At 45.9% G+C, this 24,643-nt stretch overlaps 1 protein-coding gene across 1 annotated transcript in view; it reads right to left on the bottom strand.

Moving 5' to 3' along the window:
- Nucleotides 1–24,643, bottom strand: part of LOC119777387 (nuclear factor 1 C-type-like) — a 71,692-nt gene that overhangs the window by 33,863 nt on the left and 13,186 nt on the right. Inside the window, 4 exon segments of the mRNA XM_038276243.1 lie at nucleotides 8,042–8,174; nucleotides 9,125–9,199; nucleotides 12,470–12,544; nucleotides 12,633–12,816. Coding sequence (XP_038132171.1) covers nucleotides 8,042–8,174; nucleotides 9,125–9,199; nucleotides 12,470–12,544; nucleotides 12,633–12,816 — 467 coding nt within the window.

Raw genomic sequence — 24,643 nt, 5'->3', positions numbered from 1 at the left:
ATACTTTTCTGTCTTCACTAAATCTACCAAGTGTCACGGATGCTCAAAATGAAAGATTGATATCCAAAATTACTGAAGAGGAGGTTTTATCAGCTATAAAAAGACTAAAAACAGGTAAATCCCCCGGCGCAGACGGTTATAATTCAGAATGGTATAAAAGTATGCAGGAGGAACTGGTGCCGACATTACTGAGAGCATTTAACTGGGTAATGGAGAAAAAGGTGATTCCCTCTTCGTGGAGTGAGGCCATCATTTCTATAATTCCAAAGGAGAATAGAGATAAATTAGAGTGTAGTAATTATCGGCCAATCAGTGTTTTAAATATCGATTATAAATTGTTCACCTCCATTTTATCTAAAAGATTGGAACTAATACTGCCAGACCTCATTAACAAAGACCAGACAGGGTTTATTAGACAAAGGCAAACCCAAGACAATATTCGAAAAACCCTGCATATTATGAAGCATGTTAGTCAGCATAAATTGGAAACTTTGATCTTAAGCCTAGACGCTGAAAAAGCCTTTGACTCGGTACGGTGGGCCTTTTTATATAAAGTTTTATCAAAATTTGGCTTCCATTCAAACATAGTTGATACTTTTGCCGCACTGTACAGTAAGCCTACGGCCAAGATCAAAGTAAATGGGGATTTGACTAACAGTTTTACTCTACAGAGAGGGTCCCGACAGGGCTGTGGCGCCTCTCCACTCCTCTTTGCCTTATTTCTAGAACCCCTGGCTCAGTGGATACGACAAAGATCTGATATTAGTGGGGTTACAATGACAGCAGGGGAACAAAAACTGGCCCTATTCGCCGATGACGTGCTGATATTCTTAACACAACCAAATCAGACACTCCCTAGACTAATGACAGTACTTGAGGAATACGGATCACTCTCAGGATACAAAATTAATGTTAACAAAACCCAGATATTACGTTTAAATTTTAATCCATCCACTAGAATTAAGAACATGTACAAATGGAATTGGGACTCAGAGTACATTAAATATTTGGGAGTAGTTCTGACAAAGGATTTATCTAAATTGGTCGATGCTAACTACGGACCCATAACTTCGAAGGTAAAATCTGATTTACGGTGGAACACTGTTCCCTTCTTAAACTTATACTCACGAGTGGAATCAATTAGAATGAATATTCTCCCTCGTATGCTCTACCTTTTTCAGTGTTTACCAATTAAAATACCTCAGAAATATTTTGACGATTGGGACAGGATGTTGGCAAAATACATATGGCAACATAAAAGAGCCAGGGTTAAATACAAAACACTTCAATTGGCTAAGGAGAAGGGGGGATTGGGCCTTCCTTGTCTTAAGGAGTATTACTATGCTGCCCAGCTTAGACCCCTAATCTGTTTGAATTCGCCAACCTATTCCGCAGGATGGAAGGATATAGAAGTTGATATTATAAAAGATGTGCCTATCATGGCGCTATTGGCAGATACTAAATTACAGAAGACCACACTGTATACTTCTGACTTTATGTATGATTCTTTGCTAAATTCCTGGAATGAAATCATTAAAAGGTGTAAACTGGGCAAACTGTCAAATATTTTGAGGTGGTGCGCTTACGACTCTGAGTTTGTGCCAAATAGATATGATGATCGGTTTAAGAGATGGCTATCTAAGGGGTTAACAACCTATTATTCCTTCATCCACAAGGGGGCATTCTCGAGTTTTGAGACCCTACAGACTAAATATGGTTTAGGTAAAGATGATTTCTACAGGTATTTGCAGGTTAGACATTATTTCCACCAAAATTTAAAAACAATATATGAAAACAAAGATTTAGGTTTCTTACAGATATTCTTAACTTTAACCAGGTCTCATTCTCAGAATAATATTATTTCTAGATTATATAAGGGCATTCAGCAATGTACACAGGTCAGCACAGAAGGTATAAAGAAGAGGTGGGAAAAGGAGGGAAATATGGTTATCCCACCCGACAGTTGGGCCAATATATGTCAGCTTCAGTGGACAATAACAGGGTCGAATACATGGCGAGAGTTCAGTTGGAAGAACATGATCAGATACTTTCTTACGCCTATTCAGAAAAGTCATCAAGGTGGTGGGGATGCATGCTGGAGACTATGTGGGGTCACTGGTGCCAACCACTTCCACATCTTTTGGGAATGTCACGTTTTAACTACTTATTGGACACAGATAGGAGAACATGTTAATAATGTATTTGGTACTAAAATTCCCCTTAAATGTGAAACACTGTATTTGGGTGATGTTCCTGTGACAAATTGGAATAACACTGATAAAAGATTACTTGGTATGTTACTTATTGCAAGTAAAAAGGCCATCACAAGAAGGTGGCTGAGAGTGGAACCTCCAACTATTGAAGATTGGATCACTATAATACACGAAATATATGTCATGGAAAAGTTGTCTTTCTCCCTCAGGATGCAAAAGGATATGTTTTATAAGATCTGGACTAAATGGACTGAGTACATAAAACCCTTACGGTCAGATTTTGTATGAGCGATACGTTTCTGTACTTAAAACCTTGTCTTGTGAATAATGGCATGCTTCCCATATATGTATACGTTTGTGTTTATGTATGTTTGATACTGTGAAAACGTTTAAAAATAAAAATTATAAAACAAAAAAAAGAGGACAGTAAGGAGTTTCGAGATCCTGTGAAGGCCATGGACTACATACGGAAGACCATTCCTGCTGCAATAACTGGATCTGAAACTGCTTAAATACCAACTGTGACTGTGTTTGGTAATGTCACATTTCTAAACTGGTATGTTTAAAGGTTGTGTAACACTGTCACTTCTAACTTGGTTAAATACTATAAAGTCATAATTAGTCATAATTTAGTTACATTCATAATACCAGTAGGTTCTACACTGTGGTTAAAGTACATATATTTATTTCCCCTGCGGGAGCCTGGACTTCCACATTCTTGATCTCTCTTGTTTTTGTTGTTTTTGCACACATCCGTCTCTTTCGGTTGTGTTTGTTGCTGCTTTTATAGTGGCTAGGGTCTTAAACCCACTACTTTGCATTATGTTAGTTATGCACTTTTTTAATTGTGTTTTCTGCGTTTTGATCCCTCTGTTCCCCGAGGATCTTATTGCATTTAAAAAAACAGAGCTTCTGAATCTTAGTCTTGACAATTTTGTACAGCAAAGCCTCACTACTTTTATTTTATTGCATCATCTTGGTTTTCAGCGTTCATGTTATTCAAATGCTTGGTCCCACCAGTCAAATGGCCGTCTCTGCCTCCAATACAATACTATCACATATATATTTTAAATTAAATTAATTATGAGTACACTAACTGTAACAAGTTATAACGTGAGGGGTTTGCATAGTCCAATCAAAAGAAAAAAAGTTTTGCTGCAACTCAGACAATCAAAATGTCACGTAGCACTGTTACAAGAAACACACCTATCAGATATGGAGCATATAAAATTAAATAGGTCTTGGGCTGATAAAGTTTACTACTCGTCACATTGCTCTGGTAGAAAAAGGGGTGTTGCTATATTAATACATAGGCAAATAAATTTCACTGAAACGTTGGTACATAAAGACAAAGAGGGTAGATTTATATTGGTAAATGGGATAATTGATGGAACAGCTGTATCCTTTATAAATGTATATGCCCCTAACGAAGATGTACCAGGGTTTATTCAGTCAGTTTTCAATATGATTGCAGAATACAGTTCTGGTCTGCTGATCGTCGGAGGGGATTTTAATTGTGTAATGTCAAATCTAGATAGACAACCACTCTCTCGGACACCCATATCTAAGATGGGTAAAATGCTTAAAAATATGTCTGTGGAAGCCGGATTAGTGGATGTATGGCGATCCAAATTCCCAAAAAATAGAAATTTTACATTTTACTCAAATCGACATGCATCTTACTCACGAATAGATTACTTTTTTACCACCAAGGCCGAACTACACAGAGTTGAGGATATCATAATATCGCCCATCACAATCTCTGACCATGCACCCGTTACCCTCGAGTGGAATATAGGATTGACACCATCATTTAAGCAATGGAGACTTAATGCCTCCCTTCTTAATGACCAAGAATTCATAAATTTTGTTAAATTAGATCTAAAAAATTATTTGGACATAAACAATACCCCTGAAACATCTCCTATTATGTTGTGGGACTGTGCAAAGGCTTATTTAAGAGGTAGTATCATCTCCTATACAACAGCAAAAAAAAGACAAAAGGCAGCCAAACAGAAATACTTAGAAGATAGAATCCAAGATCTGGATCTTCAACATAAAAAGACTAGAGCATCCGGGACCCTGAATGATTTGAACACTGCACGGAGAGAGCTCCAAGATTTGCTATCGGAAAAGATAGAAGGTAACCTTCGTTTTGCCAAGCAGCAGTATTATGAACATGGAAATAGAGCGAGCAGACTCTTGGCCTTCCGACTTAAAAAACAACAGTCCTCAAACGTAGTTTTAAAGCTGAAATCGGGCAATAAATCCATCTTAAAACCAAAAGATATTGCTGAAACATTTGCGGAATTTTATAAGGTTTTATACCGTGACACGGACACTTGTGACGATGAGAATAAAATAGCAGACTACTTACAAAATATAAATATTTCAGAATTATCTGATACTGTAGCTAAACAATTAGATCAGCCAATTCAAGAAGAAGAAATAAAAAATGTTGTCTCTTCCCTTAAAAATAACAAAAGTCCTGGTCCTGATGGTTTCATAAATGAATTCTATAAGTGTTTCATAGACATCGTTAGTCCACTATTATTAGAAGCATATCGCTTTTCTTCAGAAACTAAAACAATGGCGCCATCTTGGTCTGATGCCACAATAGTTGTATTACATAAAGAAGGTAAGGACCCTACTGACTGTGGGTCATATAGGCCATTATCGATGCTTAACGTGGACGTACGCATTCTAACTGGTATTCTGGCAAGACGATTAAATGTCATAATAAATAAAATCATACATCCAGATCAAACCGGATTCATTGTCGGGAGGCATTATGGAAATAATTTACGGCGTTTATTAAATATTATCTCTCACCAAAAAGAAAATAAAGCTATGACAGCTGTAGTGTCTTTAGATGCCCAAAAGGCCTTTGACCGCGTATCATGGAGATACCTTATTCAAACATTAAAGAGATTTAAATTTGGGCCGAAATTCATAGATTGGATACATAGATTATTTTCATCCCCACAAGCGGCTGTAAGAGTTAATGGTTTCAGGTCGGCGAGTTTCAAATTGGAGCGCGGATGCAGGCAGGGGTGTCCTCTGTCACCTCTTTTGTTTGCAATTAGCATTGAGCCACTGGCCCAGCTCATTAGAGATACTGATGAAATGAAAGGGATCTTGATTGGCACAGAGGAACATAAAATATCCCTTTACGCAGATGATGTACTTCTATATATGGCTGATCCAACATCCTCAATTCAACGTCTGAAGGAAATGATTTCTGTTTATGGCAATTTTTCTGGTTATAAAATAAATGTTGATAAAACAGAAGCAATAGATATCAATTGCAATGTTCCACTGGAGGTCAAACAACAGAGCGGCTTTAGGTGGCCAAAGGAGGGCATTAAATACCTAGGCATCAACATTCCTCTTTCATTAAAAGATTTGTATCATGTCAATTCCAGTAAAATATTGACTACAATTATAAATGACCTGGAGCGGTGGTCAGCATCGCCTTTGTCCCTCCTCGGTCGCATTGAAACCATTCGCATGAATTTGTTACCTAGATTACTGTATTTGTTCCAGATGTTACCGGTTAGCATACCTAGGGCCACATTCATTGAATTGGATAAAAGTATATCAAAATTCATATGGCAAAGCAAGCGCCCTCGCATAAAATATAAAACACTACAAAGAAGTAAGACAGAAGGCGGTCTCAAGCTTCCTGTTTTAAAATATTATTTCTGGGCAGTTCAGTTAAAACCTTTAATTTCATGGATCCAACAGGATTCTCAAACAAGATGGCTGAGCATTGAGCAAGCAAAGTGCTCAGTACCATTAAAAGTTTTGCCATTTTTAGATATTCCAGTAAAGGAACTGCATTGTGGACTAAAACCACTCTTGACATTTGGAATAAAGTGCGAATTTCTTTCAAGCTACCAGGAGGTTTATCAATTTTATCAAGCATTGGACATATTCAATCCTTCACACCCAATCTATTGGACAAAACGTTTTCTAAATGGGCTGAACAGGGGCTTACATTTCTTCATCAGTTGATCCACAAGAACAACCTTATGGCATTTGAAGAGCTATGCAGGAATTTTCATCTCCAGAAAAGTGATTTGTTTAGATATTTACAGCTGCGCTCATTTCTAGTTGCACACAGGGACTGGGAAAGAGTGCTTAACTCCTCACCAATTGAAAAACTCCTAATTCATTTTCAGAAAGGGGGAGGAGATAAAAAATTGATAGCAAAGTTATACAGTGTATTTCTGTCAATGAACCTCAACGATCCCACTAGGACAAAACAAAGATGGGAGGCAGAGACGGCCAGAATAATCTCTGATGAAACATGGGAGGGAGTCTGGACTGAGGCACATCGAGTTACAAACTCCAATACGTGGCGGGAATATAAATGGAAAATCATAAGTAGATATTTTAGGACCCCGGATGTTGTTGCCAAGATGGATCCTAGAGTACCAAGCTTGTGTTGGAGAAACTGTGGCTCAGCGGTCCCCAATCATACACACATTTTCTGGTCATGTCCCAAACTACTAAACTTTTGGGATGAGGTGTACAGGACTATGAACCAGATCTTCACAGAGGTTATACCGAGGGATGTTACTGTTGCGGTACTTGGTATTATACCGGAGGGTTTGCAAGGACGGGCCAAAACTTATCTGTTGAATGTTCTTTTTACAGCAGCCCTGAAATGCATTACAATCAGGTGGATGCAGTTGGAGCCTCCTTCCTATGATTTATGGGTACAAAAAGTAAGAGAGTTGTACACAATGGAAAAGATAACCTACTCATTAAGACTTCAAAAAACCACCTTTAGCCTCCGCTGGGGGCCAGCAGAAGCTATGTTGATGTAAATAAGCTTAACAAGTTTGTTTCTTGCATATGGTGTTGAGCTATTCCATCCAAAGTGTATGCTTATGCTGGGGTCTCAGGATGATGTGCCTACAAATTCGAGGCTGTGATTATAAGGCATCAAGCTAAGATGTTCATTTTTGTTTTTTTTTGGAAAACTGTATATTTTCAACTTTTGTGTTATGTACCATTGATGCGTGGCTGTACAATTGCTCTGTAAAAAATAATAAAAGTATAAGTTCTAAAAAAAAAAAAAAAGAAATATTTCAATAAACCTTTGAACTTTTCTCCTGCTTCAGTGTGTTCTGCATGTGGGTTAGGAACCTTAAGCCAAACATGACATTTATCCTTTAAAATATTTTGTGCTAACATTCTATTTTATTTAATGCTGTGATTTATGGTACGACTAACTGTCTCTATTTACTAATTATTTATTTTATAATATTTTATAATTGAAGTTTCTGGCCTAAATTTCCCGTCAGGTTTTTTTCTGAGCGCTGTTCCATCCTGTTGCTGTCATCGTCCGTCCCTCACATGGCGAGCTGTTAGGATCCTTCCAGGATAACTGGATCGATCATCCAGGATATGAACTGAAAACTGCTGTTATGTTTTTGTTTGTTTTATGAAATTATATCTGTTAATTCTATTGATTTTTTTATATAAATATACACACATCCCTATAAATTATTATCATATATCTCTTATATGTAGATGATGTTTTTACTTTGAAGATGTTAAATACAGGATTCTTCACCATCATTCCTATTTGTTTGTCACTCCTTGACTGTGAACCTCGTTCTGACGTTCCTTCACAGTCAGTCCTGCACTAACAGGACAGCGTTACACAGGAAATCAATTCCACACTCCAACCCAGTTTTATGGTGTTTCTTTGTTTCAAACATGCCGGATAAATAAAATCCCAGATGATCAGATTCCAGCTTACAGCTGCTTATCCTCAGTGGAAAAGAAAATGAAATATTTTCCAGAAAGCGTACCCACTGGAGGACGTGCTGGCCAGCGAGCGCCGCAGGCTGACTGGATGGTTGATGGACTGATTCAGGTCGTAGGCCAGATGACCTTGAAGCTCCCCAATAGAGAAACCAGTTCCCACTCCTGTAACCACTGGAGCTGCACACAGAGACAGAGAGAACCACAGGTCAGGATGAGACCACAGACAGGTGGAGGCGTCACGCCAAACACCTGACAGGAAATGTCTAGAAAATCTGGATCTACAGGGTTACTGGGAGAACATTGGTAGGACACTGGGAGGAGACTGCAGGCCATAGCCTCCTGTGTAGCTACAGAACCAGTGACATTTTCCAGTTCAGGGTTTCAGAGGTTGTTCTTTTACCGTTCAACTCTTCTCTTCCACCATGAGCAGCAGATAGCCTACATGCTAGCCATGTTATCATTGCTATTTTGGCCTCTTGAATAAAAGTCCAGGAGGGTTGATTATTTGAGGTTACCATGGTGACTGGAACGAGGATTTAGATGGACCAGAAATGACCTTTATTGTATCTCTGTGGTCTGTCCCAGAAGGAATATTAAAGTAGGAAACAAGCAAAAAAAAAAGAAAACTAGAATGAAAAAACAAGCAACAGTGTCTCTGAGAAGGAGGGACATTATAAAGTTGCCTGTTTATCTTTGTATAAACCAGGAAGAGACTAATGAGCAGAGATAAAAACAGCAGCTGCTTCAAAGTCTAACAGCTGCTGGGAGGAAGGATCTGCAGCAGCTTTCCACTGTTCACTAAGGAAGCAGCAGTTGTTCACTGAACGATCTCTACAGCAGCCTCATGCAGGGGGGTGGGGGGGGGGGGGGGTGGGGGGGTAACCGTTTCTGTCTGCAGCAGAAAAGCTCCAACCATGAAGACTACTAATTTAAGCACAGAGTTAACTTTCCTTTTCCTGCTTTAGAAGCAATGCTTCAAATGATCCCAGTAGTGTGTTCAATGAAAGATAGTCCCCATGAACAGAAGCTGCAGTACGGGGGCCATCTGGGGGGGGGGCCCAGCCACTGGTGAGGATGTGCTGATCCCTGGTGCCAGTTTAACACCTGTAATCAGGAGGAGGACTTACCTCTGGAGACATGGACCAACTCAGGGACACTGAAAACTCCTGAAGTCACAAAGCTTTCCTGGAACTCTGGACCATCTGCAGAAAGAAAACAGCTTTTAATCCAGACATTCAACAAAGTGTCACATAGACGTACATATGATCATAAAACTCTACTCAAAAAAATTACACTTTGTAATCAAGCATCAAGTTGATTAAACTTGTGGGATATTGATTTGGTCAGGTCAGTAGCAGAGGGGCTGTTAATCAGTTTCAGCTGCTTTAATGTGAATGAAATGAACAACAGGTGAACTAGAGGAGCAACAATGAGACGACCATCAGAACAGGAAAGGTTTTACAGGTGGAGGACACTGACATTTTCCCCTCCTCATCTTTTCTGACTCTTTTTCACCAGTTTAGCATTTGGCTAGGGTCACTGTCACTACTGTGAGCATGAGGCGCTACCTGGACCCTACAGAGGTTGCACAGGCAGTCCAACTCCTCCAGGATGGCGCATCAATACGTGCCATTGCCAGAAGGTTTGCTGCGTCTCCCAGCACAATCTGAAGAGCATGGAGGAGATTCCAGGAGACAGGCAGTTCCTCCAGGAGAGCTGGACAGGGCTGTAGAAGGTCTACAACCCATCAGCAGGACCGCTATCTGCTCCTCTGTGCAAGGAGGAGCAGGAGGAGCACTGCCAGAGCCCTACAGAATGACCTCCAGCAGGCCACTGGTGTGAATGTCTCTGACCAAACAATCAGAAACAGACTCCACGAGGGCGGCCTGAGGGCCCCACGTCCTCTAGTGGGCCCTGTGCTCACTGCCCGGCACCGTGGAGCTCCATTGGCATTGGCCATATAGTTCTAGTGAGGACGCAGGCAGCAGCGTCTGGATCAGCTGTCTGATCTACTTTCTATAGTTCTAGTGAGGACGCAGGCAGCAGCATCTGGATCAGCTGTCTGATCTACTTTCTATAGTTCTAGTGAGGACGCAGGCAGCAGCGTCTGGATCAGCTGTCTGATCTACTTTCTATAGTTCTAGTGAGGACGCAGGCAGCAGCGTCTGGATCAGCTGTCTGATCTACTTTCTATAGTTCTAGTGAGGACGCAGGCAGCAGCATCTGGATCAGCTGTCTGATCTACTTTCTATAGTTCTAGTGAGGACGCAGGCAGCAGCGTCTGGATCAGCTGTCTGATCTACTTTCTATAGTTCTAGTGAGGACGCAGGCAGCAGCGTCTGGATCAGCTGTCTGATCTACTTTCTATAGTTCTAGTGAGGACGCAGGCAGCAGCGTCTGGATCAGCTGTCTGATCTACTTTCTATAGTTCTAGTGAGGACGCAGGCAGCAGCGTCTGGATCAGCTGTCTGATCTACTTTCTATAGTTCTAGTGAGGACGCAGGCAGCAGCATCTGGATCAGCTGTCTGATCTACTTTCTATAGTTCTAGTGAGGACGCAGGCAGCAGCGTCTGGATCAGCTGTCTGATCTACTTTCTATAGTTCTAGTGAGGACGCAGGCAGCAGCGTCTGGATCAGCTGTCTGATCTACTTTCTATAGTTCTAGTGAGGACGCAGGCAGCAGCGTCTGGATCAGCTGTCTGATCTACTTTCTATAGTTCTAGTGAGGACGCAGGCAGCAGCGTCTGGATCAGCTGTCTGATCTACTTTCTATAGTTCTAGTGAGGACGCAGGCAGCAGCGTCTGGATCAGCTGTCTGATCTACTTTCTATAGTTCTAGTGAGGACGCAGGCAGCAGCATCTGGATCAGCTGTCTGATCTACTTTCTATAGTTCTAGTGAGGACGCAGGCAGCAGCGTCTGGATCAGCTGTCTGATCTACTTTCTATAGTTCTAGTGAGGACGCAGGCAGCAGCATCTGGATCAGCTGTCTGATCTACTTTCTATAGTTCTAGTGAGGACGCAGGCAGCGGCGTCTGGATCAGCTGTCTGATCTACTTTCTATAGTTCTAGTGAGGACGCAGGCAGCAGCGTCTGGATCAGCTGTCTGATCTACTTTCTATAGTTCTAGTGAGGACGCAGGCAGCAGCATCTGGATCAGCTGTCTGATCTACTTTCTATAGTTCTAGTGAGGACGCAGGCAGCAGCGTCTGGATCAGCTGTCTGATCTACTTTCTATAGTTCTAGTGAGGACGCAGGCAGCAGCGTCTGGATCAGCTGTCTGATCTACTTTCTATAGTTCTAGTGAGGACGCAGGCAGCAGCGTCTGGATCAGCTGTCTGATCTACTTTCTATAGTTCTAGTGAGGACGCAGGCAGCAGCGTCTGGATCAGCTGTCTGATCTACTTTCTATAGTTCTAGTGAGGACGCAGGCAGCAGCGTCTGGATCAGCTGTCTGATCTACTTTCTATAGTTCTAGTGAGGACGCAGGCAGCAGCATCTGGATCAGCTGTCTGATCTACTTTCTATAGTTCTAGTGAGGAAGCAGGCAGCAGCGTCTGGATCAGCTGTCTGATCTACTTTCTATAGTTCTAGTGAGGACGCAGGCAGCAGCGTCTGGATCAGCTGTCTGATCTACTTTCTATAGTTCTAGTGAGGACGCAGGCAGCAGCGTCTGGATCAGCTGTCTGATCTACTTTCTATAGTTCTAGTGAGGACGCAGGCAGCAGCATCTGGATCAGCTGTCTGATCTACTTTCTATAGTTCTAGTGAGGACGCAGGCAGCAGCGTCTGGATCAGCTGTCTGATCTACTTTCTATAGTTCTAGTGAGGATGCAGGCAGCAGCGTCTGGATCAGCTGTCTGATCTACTTTCTATAGTTCTAGTGAGGACGCAGGCAGCAGCGTCTGGATCAGCTGTCTGATCTACTTTCTATAGTTCTAGTGAGGACGCAGGCAGCAGCGTCTGGATCAGCTGTCTGATCTACTTTCTATAGTTCTAGTGAGGACGCAGGCAGCAGCTGTCTGATCTACTTTCTATAGTTCTAGTGAGGACGCAGGCAGCAGCGTCTGGATCAGCTGTCTGATCTACTTTCTATAGTTCTAGTGAGGACGCAGGCAGCAGCGTCTGGATCAGCTGTCTGATCTACTTTCTATAGTTCTAGTGTCACCATGTTAGCTAACTTCCTGTTAGCCCTGGTCACATCTGTGTTTGATCTCTGAGCTCTCCTCTCCTCGTTCTTCGTGTTTCCATCTTTTTTTAATATTCTAAATATTTGCGTCTCAGTGAAATTTTAATTGGCGACATCATCATTTATGACGCAGGATTTTTGAATAACACCAACCAGAAAGAAAGAAGGGATAACGTTTGGTTCAAGACTTCACCTGTCTTCAGGTTTTCACACCATAGAACCAAAACCTTTTCATAGATAAACAACTTTTTGGAAAAAAAAAAAAAGCTGAGAAGAAAATAACCTATGGCGGCGGTCCGACTGTCCTCCTGATCAGAACCGACTCCAGTCCGGCTGGGACTGCTGCTCTGCTCCGCTTCTGGAGACGAAGCCGGAGAGAAGGAGAGAAGGGTGAGTGTGGATAAAGTGACAGAGGGACAGAGAGACATACAGACGGTTGGACAGACCTTTCTCCTGCACATAGAAAGCGAGGTAGAGGTCGAGCTCCTTCACAGAGACGGAGATGTGTCGCGGCTGAACGCAGAGAACAGGGTTGGAGCACTGCCCCCCCTTTACCAGGCGCTCTCCATCTGTGCTTTCTAGAGGGATTCCTTTGAAGAGGATCACCATCACCAGGTCCAACCTCCACACCTGGAATACACACATCAGAGCACCGTCACTCCACCCAAACACCTGGAATACACACATCAGAGCACCGTCACTCCACCCAAACACCTGGAATACACACATCAGAGCACCGTCACTCCACCCAAACACCTGGAATACACACATCAGAGCACCGTCACTCCACCCAAACACCTGGAATACACACATCAGATCACCGTCACTCCACCCAAACACCTGGAATACACACATCAGATCACCGTCACTCCACCCAAACACCTGGAATACACACATCAGATCACCGTCACTCCACCCAAACACCTGGAATACAAACATCAGATCACCGTCACTCCACCCAAACACCTGGAATACACACATCAGATCACCGTCACTCCACGCAAACACCTGGAATACACACATCAGATCACCGTCACTCCACCCAAACACCTGGAATACACACATCAGATCACCGTCACTCCACCCAAACACCTGGAATACACACATCAGATCACCGTCACTCCACCCAAACACCTGGAATACACACATCAGAGCACCGTCACTCCACCCAAACACCTGGAATACACACATCAGAGCACCGTCACTCCACCCAAACACCTGGAATACACACATCAGAGCACCGTCACTCCACCCAAACACCTGGAATACACACATCAGAGCACCGTCACTCCACCCAAACACCTGGAATACACACATCAGAGCACCGTCACTCCACCCAAACACCTGGAATACACACATCAGATCACCGTCACTCCACCCAAACACCTGGAATACACACATCAGATCACCGTCACTCCACCCAAACACCTGGAATACACACATCAGATCACCGTCACTCCACCCAAACACCTGGAATACACACATCAGATCACCGTCACTCCACCCAAACACCTGGAATACACACATCAGATCACCGTCACTCCACCCAAACACCTGGAATACACACATCAGATCACCGTCACTCCACGCAAACACCTGGAATACACACATCAGATCACCGTCACTCCACCCAAACACCTGGAATACACACATCAGAGCACCGTCACTCCACCCAAACACCTGGAATACACACATCAGAGCACCGTCACTCCACCCAAACACCTGGAATACACACATCAGAGCACCGTCACTCCACCCAAACACCTGGAATACACACATCAGAGCACCGTCACTCCACCCAAACACCTGGAATACACACATCAGAGCACCGTCACTCCACCCAAACACCTGGAATACACACATCAGAGCACCGTCACTCCACCCAAACACCTGGAATACACACATCAGATCACCGTGACTCCACGCAAACACCTGGAATACACACATCAGATAACCGTCACTCCACCCAAACACCTGGAATACACACATCAGATCACCGTCACTCCACCCAAACACCTGGAATACACACATCAGAGCACCGTCACTCCACCCAAACACCTGGAATACACACATCTACATCAGATCACCGTCACTCCACGCAAACACCTGGAATACACACATCAGAGCACCGTCACTCCACCCAAACACCTGGAATACACACATCAGATCACTGTCACTCCACCCAAACACCTGGAATACACACATCAGATCACCGTCACTCCACCCAAACACCTGGAATACACACATCAGATCATCGTCACTCCACCCAAACACCTGGAATACACACATCAGATCATCGTCACTCCACCCAAACACCTGGAATACACACATCAGATCACCGTCACTCCACCCAAACACCTGGAATACACACATCAGATCACCGTCACTCCACCCAAACACCTGGAATACACACATCAGATCACCGTCACTCCACCCAAACACCTGGAATACACACATCAGATCACCGTCACTCCACCCAAACACCTGGAATACACACATCAGATCACCGTCACTCCACCCAAACACCTGGAATACACACATCAGATCACCGTCACTCCACCCAAACACCTGGAATACACACATCAGAGCACCGTCACTCCACCCAAACACCTGGAATACACACATCTACATCAGATCACCGTCACTCCACCCAAACACCTGGAATACACACATCAGAGCACCGTCACTCCACCCAAACACCTGGAATACACACATCAGATCACCGTCACTCCACCCAAACACCTGGAATACACACATCAGATCACCGTCACTCCACCCAAACACCTGGAATACACACATCAGAGCACCGTCACTCCACCCAAACACCTGGAATACACACATCAGAGCACCGTCACTCCACGCAAACACCTGGAATACACACATCAGAGCACCGTCACTCCACCCAAACACCTGGAATACACACATCAGAGCACCGTCACTCCACCCAAACACCTGGAATACACACATCAGATCACCGTCACTCCACCCAAACACCTGGAATACACACATCAGATCACCGTCACTCCACCCAAACACCTGGAATACACACATCAGATCACCGTCACTCCACCCAAACACCTGGAATACACACATCAGATCACCGTCACTCCACCCAAACACCTGGAATACACACATCAGAGCACCGTCACTCCACGCAAACACCTGGAATACACACATCAGAGCACCGTCACTCCACCCAAACACCTGGAATACACACATCAGATCACCGTCACTCCACCCAAACACCTGGAATACACACATCAGAGCACCGTCACTCCACGCAAACACCTGGAATACACACATCAGAGCACCGTCACTCCACCCAAACACCTGGAATACACACATCAGATCACCGTCACTCCACCCAAACACCTGGAATACACACATCAGATCACCGTCACTCCACCCAAACACCTGGAATACACACATCAGATCACCGTCACTCCACCCAAACACCTGGAATACACACATCAGATCACCGTCACTCCACCCAAACACCTGGAATACACACATCAGAGCACCGTCACTCCACGCAAACACCTGGAATACACACATCAGATCACCGTCACTCCACCCAAACACCTGGAATACACACATCAGATCACCGTCACTCCACCCAAACACCTGGAATACACACATCAGATCACCGTCACTCCACCCAAACACCTGGAATACACACATCAGATCACCGTCACTCCACCCAAACACCTGGAATACACACATCAGATCACCGTCACTCCACCCAAACACCTGGAATACACACATCAGATCACCGTCACTCCACCCAAACACCTGGAATACACACATCAGATCACCGTCACTCCACCCAAACACCTGGAATACACACATCAGATCACCGTCACTCCACCCAAACACCTGGAATACACACATCAGATCACCGTCACTCCACCCAAACACCTGGAATACACACATCAGAGCACCGTCACTCCACCCAAACACCTGGAATACACACATCAGATCACCGTCACTCCACCCAAACACCTGGAATACACACATCAGATCACCGTCACTCCACCCAAACACCTGGAATACACACATCAGAGCACCGTCACTCCACCCAAACACCTGGAATACACACATCAGATCACCGTCACTCCACCCAAACACCTGGAATACACACATCAGAGCACCGTCACTCCACCCAAACACCTGGAATACACACATCAGAGCACCGTCACTCCACGCAAACACCTGGAATACACACATCAGATCACCGTCACTCCACCCAAACACCTGGAATACACACATCAGATCACCGTCACTCCACCCAAACACCTGGAATACACACATCAGAGCACCGTCACTCCACGCAAACACCTGGAATACACACATCAGATCACCGTCACTCCACCCAAACACCTGGAATACACACATCAGATCACCGTCACTCCACCCAAACACCTGGAATACACACATCAGATCACCGTCACTCCACCCAAACACCTGGAATACACACATCAGATCACCGTCACTCCACCCAAACACCTGGAATACACACATCAGATCACCGTCACTCCACCCAAACACCTGGAATACACACATCAGAGCACCGTCACTCCACCCAAACACCTGGAATACACACATCAGATCACCGTCACTCCACCCAAACACCTGGAATACACACATCAGATCACCGTCACTCCACCCTAACACCTGGAATACACACATCAGATCACCGTCACTCCACCCAAACACCTGGAATACACACATCAGATCACCGTCACTCCACCCAAACACCTGGAATACACACATCAGAGCACCGTCACTCCACCCAAACACCTGGAATACACACATCAGATCACCGTCACTCCACCCAAACACCTGGAATACACAGATCAGAGCACCGTCACTCCACCCAAACACCTGGAATACACACATCAGATCACCGTCACTCCACCCAAACACCTGGAATACACACATCAGATCACCGTCACTCCACCCAAACACCTGGAATACACACATCAGAGCACCGTCACTCCACCCAAACACCTGGAATACACACATCAGATCACCGTCACTCCACCCAAACACCTGGAATACACACATCAGAGCACCGTCACTCCACGCAAATACCTGGAATACACACATCAGAGCACCGTCACTCCACGCAAACACCTGGAATACACACATCAGATCACCGTCACTCCACCCAAACACCTGGAATACACACATCAGATCACCGTCACTCCACCCAAACACCTGGAATACACACATCAGAGCACCGTCACTCCACGCAAACACCTGGAATACACACATCAGATCACCGTCACTCCACCCAAACACCTGGAATACACACATCAGATCACCGTCACTCCACCCAAACACCTGGAATACACACATCAGATCACTGTCACTCCACCCAAACACCTGGAATACACACATCAGATCACCGTCACTCCACCCAAACACCTGGAATACACACATCAGATCACCGTCACTCCACCCAAACACCTGGAATACACACATCAGAGCACCGTCACTCCACCCAAACACCTGGAATACACACATCAGATCACCGTCACTCCACCCAAACACCTGGAATACACACATCAGATCACCGTCACTCCACCCAAACACCTGGAATACACACATCAGATCACCGTCACTCCACCCAAACACCTGGAATACACACATCAGATCACCGTCACTCCACCCAAACACCTGGAATACACACATCAGAGCACCGTCACTCCACCCAAACACCTGGAATACACACATCTACATCAGATCACCGTCACTCCACCCAAACACCTGGAATACACACATCAGAGCACCGTCACTCCACCCAAACACCTGGAATACACACATCAGATCACCGTCACTCCACGCAAACACCTGGAATACACACATCAGATCACCGTCACTCCACCCAAACACCTGGAATACACACATCAGATCACCGTCACTCCACCCAAACACCTGGAATACACACATCAGAGCACCGTCACTCCACCCAAACACCTGGAATACACACATCAGATCACCGTCACTCCACCCAAACACCTTGAATACACACATCAGATCACCGTCACTCCACCCAAACACCTGGAATACACACATCAGATCACCGTCACTCCACCCAAACACCTGGAATACACACATCAGATCACCGTCACTCCACCCAAACACCTGGAATACACACATCAGATCACCGTCACTCCACCCAAACACCTGGAATACACACATCTACATCAGATCACCGTCACTCCACCCAAACACCTGGAATACACACATCAGAGCACCGTCACTCCACCCAAACACCTGGAATACACACATCAGAGCACCGTCACTCCACCCAAACACCTGGAATACACACATCAGATCACCGTCACTCCACCCAAACACCTGGAATACACACATCAGATCACCGTCACTCCACCCAAACACCTGGAATACACACATCAGATCACCGTCACTCCACCCAAACACCTGGAATACACACATCAGATCACCGTCACTCCACCCAAACACCTGGAATACACACATCAGATCACCGTCACTCCACCCAAACACCTGGAATACACACATCAGATCACCGTCACTCCACCCAAACACCTGGAATACACACATCAGATCACCGTCACTCCACCCAAACACCTGGAATACACACATCAGAGCACCGTCACTCCACCCAAACACCTGGAATACACACATCAGATCACCGTCACTCCACCCAAACACCTGGAATACACACATCAGATCACCGTCACTCCACCCAAACACCTGGAATACACACATCAGATCACCGTCACTCCACCCAAACACCTGGAATACACACATCAGATCACCGTCACTCCACCCAAACACCTGGAATACACACATCAGAGCACCGTCACTCCACCCAAACACCTGGAATACACACATCTACATCAGATCACCGTCACTCCACCCAAACACCTGGAATACACACATCAGAGCACCGTCACTCCACCCAAACACCTGGAATACACACATCAGATCACCGTCACTCCACGCAAACACCTGGAATACACACATCAGATCACCGTCACTCCACCCAAACACCTGGAATACACACATCAGATCACCGTCACTCCACCCAAACACCTGGAATACACACATCAGAGCACCGTCACTCCACCCAAACACCTGGAATACACACATCAGATCACCGTCACTCCACCCAAACACCTTGAATACACACATCAGATCACCGTCACTCCACCCAAACACCTGGAATACACACATCAGATCACCGTCACTCCACCCAAACACCTGGAATACACACATCAGATCACCGTCACTCCACCCAAACACCTGGAATACACACATCAGATCACCGTCACTCCACCCAAACACCTGGAATACACACATCTACATCAGATCACCGTCACTCCACCCAAACACCTGGAATACACACATCAGAGCACCGTCACTCCACCCAAACACCTGGAATACACACATCAGAGCACCGTCACTCCACCTAAACACCTGGAATACACACATCAGATCACCGTCACTCCACCCAAACACCTGGAATACACACATCAGAGCACCGTCACTCCACGCAAACACCTGGAATACACACATCAGATCACCGTCACTCCACCCAAACACCTGGAATACACACATCAGAGCACCGTCACTCCACCCAAACACCTGGAATACACACATCAGAGCACCGTCACTCCACCCAAACACCTTGAATACACACATCAGATCACCGTCACTCCACCCAAACACCTGGAATACACACATCAGATCACCGTCACTCCCACCAAACACCTGGAATACACACATCAGATCACCGTCACTCCACCCAAACACCTGGAATACACACATCAGATCACCGTCACTCCACCCAAACACCTGGAATACACACATCAGATCACCGTCACTCCACCCAAACACCTGGAATACACACATCTACATCAGATCACCGTCACTCCACCCAAACACCTGGAAAACACACATCAGAGCACCGTCACTCCACCCAAACACCTGGAATACACACATCAGAGCACCGTCACTCCACCCAAACACCTGGAATACACACATCAGAGCACCGTCACTCCACGCAAACACCTGGAAAACACACATCAGATCACCGTCACTCCACCCAAACACCTGGAATACACACATCAGAGCACCGTCACTCCACGCAATCACCTGGAATACACACATCAGATCACCGTCACTCCACCCAAACACCTGGAATACACACATCAGAGCACCGTCACTCCACCCAAACACCTGGAATACACACATCAGAGCACCGTCACTCCACGCAAACACCTGGAATACACACATCAGATCACCGTCACTCCACCCAAACACCTGGAATACACACATCAGAGCACCGTCACTCCACGCAAACACCTGGAATACACACATCAGATCACCGTCACTCCACGCAAACACCTGGAATACACACATCAGAGCACCGTCACTCCACGCAAACACCTGGAATACACACATCAGAGCACCGTCACTCCACGCAAACACCTGGAATACACACATCAGAGCACCGTCACTCCACGCAAACACCTGGAATACACACATCAGAGCACCGTCACTCCACCCAAACACCTTGAATACACACATCAGATCACCGTCACTCCACCCAAACACCTTGAATACACACATCAGATCACCGTCACTCCACCCAAACACCTGGAATACACACATCAGATCACAGTCACTCCACCCAAACACCTGGAATACACACATCAGATCACCGTCACTCCACCCAAACACCTGGAATACACACATCAGATCACCGTCACTCCACCCAAACACCTGGAATACACACATCAGATCACCGTCACTCCACCCAAACACCTGGAATACACACATCAGATCACCGTCACTCCACCCAAACACCTGGAATACACACATCAGATCACCGTCACTCCACCCAAACACCTGGAATACACACATCAGATCACCGTCACTCCACCCAAACACCTGGAATACACACATCAGATAACCGTCACTCCACCCAAACACCTGGAATACACACATCAGATCACCGTCACTCCACCCAAACACCTGGAATACACACATCAGAGCACCGTCACTCCACCCAAACACCTGGAATACACACATCAGATCACCGTCACTCCACCCAAACACCTGGAATACACACATCAGATAACCGTCACTCCACCCAAACACCTGGAATACACACATCAGATCACCGTCACTCCACCCAAACACCTGGAATACACACATCAGATCATCGTCACTCCACCCAAACACCTGGAATACACACATCAGATAACCGTCACTCCACCCAAACACCTGGAATACACACATCGGATCACCGTCACTCCACCCAAACACCTGGAATACACACATCAGATCACCGTCACTCCACCCAAACACCTGGAATACACACATCAGATCACCGTCACTCCACCCAAACACCTGGAATACACACATCAGAGCACCGTCACTCCACCCAAACACCTGGAATACACACATCTACATCAGATTCACCGTCACTCCACCCAAACACCTGGAATACACACATCAGAGCACCGTCACTCCACCCAAACACCTGGAATACACACATCAGATCACCGTCACTCCACCCAAACACCTGGAATACACACATCAGATCACCGTCACTCCACCCAAACACCTGGAATACACACATCAGATCACCGTCACTCCACCCAAACACCTGGAATACACACATCAGATCACCGTCACTCCACCCAAACACCTGGAATACAAACATCAGATCACCGTCACTCCACCCAAACACCTGGAATACACACATCAGATCACCGTCACTCCACCCAAACACCTGGAATACACACATCAGATCACCGTCACTCCACCCAAACACCTGGAATACACACATCAGAGCACCGTCACTCCACCCAAACACCTGGAATACACACATCAGATCACCGTCACTCCACCCAAACACCTGGAATACACACATCAGAGCACCGTCACTCCACCCAAACACCTGGAATACACACATCAGAGCACCGTCACTCCACCCAAACACCTGGAATACACACATCAGATCACCGTCACTCCACCCAAACACCTGGAATACACACATCAGATCACCGTCACTCCACCCAAACACCTGGAATACACACATCAGATCATCGTCACTCCACCCAAACACCTGGAATACACACATCAGATCATCGTCACTCCACCCAAACACCTGGAATACACACATCAGATCACCGTCACTCCACCCAAACACCTGGAATACACACATCAGATCACCGTCACTCCACCCAAACACCTGGAATACACACATCAGATCACCGTCACTCCACCCAAACACCTGGAATACACACATCAGAGCACCGTCACTCCACCCAAACACCTGGAATACACACATCTACATCAGATCACCGTCACTCCACCCAAACACCTGGAATACACACATCAGAGCACCGTCACTCCAACCCAAACACCTGGAATACACACATCAGATCACCGTCACTCCACCCAAACACCTGGAATACACACATCAGATCACCGTCACTCCACCCAAACACCTGGAATACACACATCAGAGCACCGTCACTCCACCCAAACACCTGGAATACACACATCAGAGCACCGTCACTCCACGCAAACACCTGGAATACACACATCAGAGCACCGTCACTCCACCCAAACACCTGGAATACACACATCAGAGCACCGTCACTCCACCCAAACACCTGGAATACACACATCAGATCACCGTCACTCCACCCAAACACCTGGAATACACACATCAGAGCACCGTCACTCCACGCAAACACCTGGAATACACACATCAGAGCACCGTCACTCCACCCAAACACCTGGAATACACACATCAGATCACCGTCACTCCACCCAAACACCTGGAATACACACATCAGAGCACCGTCACTCCACGCAAACACCTGGAATACACACATCAGATCACCGTCACTCCACCCAAACACCTGGAATACACACATCAGATCACCGTCACTCCACCCAAACACCTGGAATACACACATCAGAGCACCGTCACTCCACCCAAACACCTGGAATACACACATCAGATCACCGTCACTCCACCCAAACACCTGGAATACACACATCAGATCACCGTCACTCCACCCAAACACCTGGAATACACACATCAGATCACCGTCACTCCACCCAAACACCTGGAATACACACATCAGATCACCGTCACTCCACCCAAACACCTGGAATACACACATCAGATCACCGTCACTCCACCCAAACACCTGGAATACACACATCAGAGCACCGTCACTCCACCCAAACACCTGGAATACACACATCTACATCAGATCACCGTCACTCCACCCAAACACCTGGAATACACACATCAGAGCACCGTCACTCCACCCAAACACCTGGAATACACACATCAGATCACCGTCACTCCACGCAAACACCTGGAATACACACATCAGATCACCGTCACTCCACCCAAACACCTGGAATACACACATCAGATCACCGTCACTCCACCCAAACACCTGGAATACACACATCAGAGCACCGTCACTCCACCCAAACACCTGGAATACACACATCAGATCACCGTCACTCCACCCAAACACCTTGAATACACACATCAGATCACCGTCACTCCACCCAAACACCTGGAATACACACATCAGATCACCGTCACTCCACCCAAACACCTGGAATACACACATCAGATCACCGTCACTCCACCCAAACACCTGGAATACACACATCAGATCACCGTCACTCCACCCAAACACCTGGAATACACACATCTACATCAGATCACCGTCACTCCACCCAAACACCTGGAATACACACATCAGAGCACCGTCACTCCACCCAAACACCTGGAATACACACATCAGAGCACCGTCACTCCACCTAAACACCTGGAATACACACATCAGAGCACCGTCACTCCACGCAAACACCTGGAATACACACATCAGATCACCGTCACTCCACCCAAACACCTGGAATACACACATCAGAGCACCGTCACTCCACCCAAACACCTGGAATACACACATCAGAGCACCGTCACTCCACCCAAACACCTTGAATACACACATCAGATCACCGTCACTCCACCCAAACACCTGGAATACACACATCAGATCACCGTCACTCCCACCAAACACCTGGAATACACACATCAGATCACCGTCACTCCACCCAAACACCTGGAATACACACATCAGATCACCGTCACTCCACCCAAACACCTGGAATACACACATCAGATCACCGTCACTCCACCCAAACACCTGGAATACACACATCTACATCAGATCACCGTCACTCCACCCAAACACCTGGAATACACACATCAGAGCACCGTCACTCCACCCAAACACCTGGAATACACACATCAGAGCACCGTCACTCCACCCAAACACCTGGAATACACACATCAGAGCACCATCACTCCACGCAAACACCTGGAATACACACATCAGATCACCGTCGCTCCACC

This window comes from Cyprinodon tularosa, unplaced genomic scaffold (assembly GCF_016077235.1).
Source record: "Cyprinodon tularosa strain WSP-4 unplaced genomic scaffold, ASM1607723v1 ctg1230, whole genome shotgun sequence".
Taxonomy (NCBI): domain Eukaryota; kingdom Metazoa; phylum Chordata; class Actinopteri; order Cyprinodontiformes; family Cyprinodontidae; genus Cyprinodon; species Cyprinodon tularosa.
Note: the sequence above shows the minus strand (reverse complement) of the source record. Positions and strands in the feature narration are given on the sequence as shown.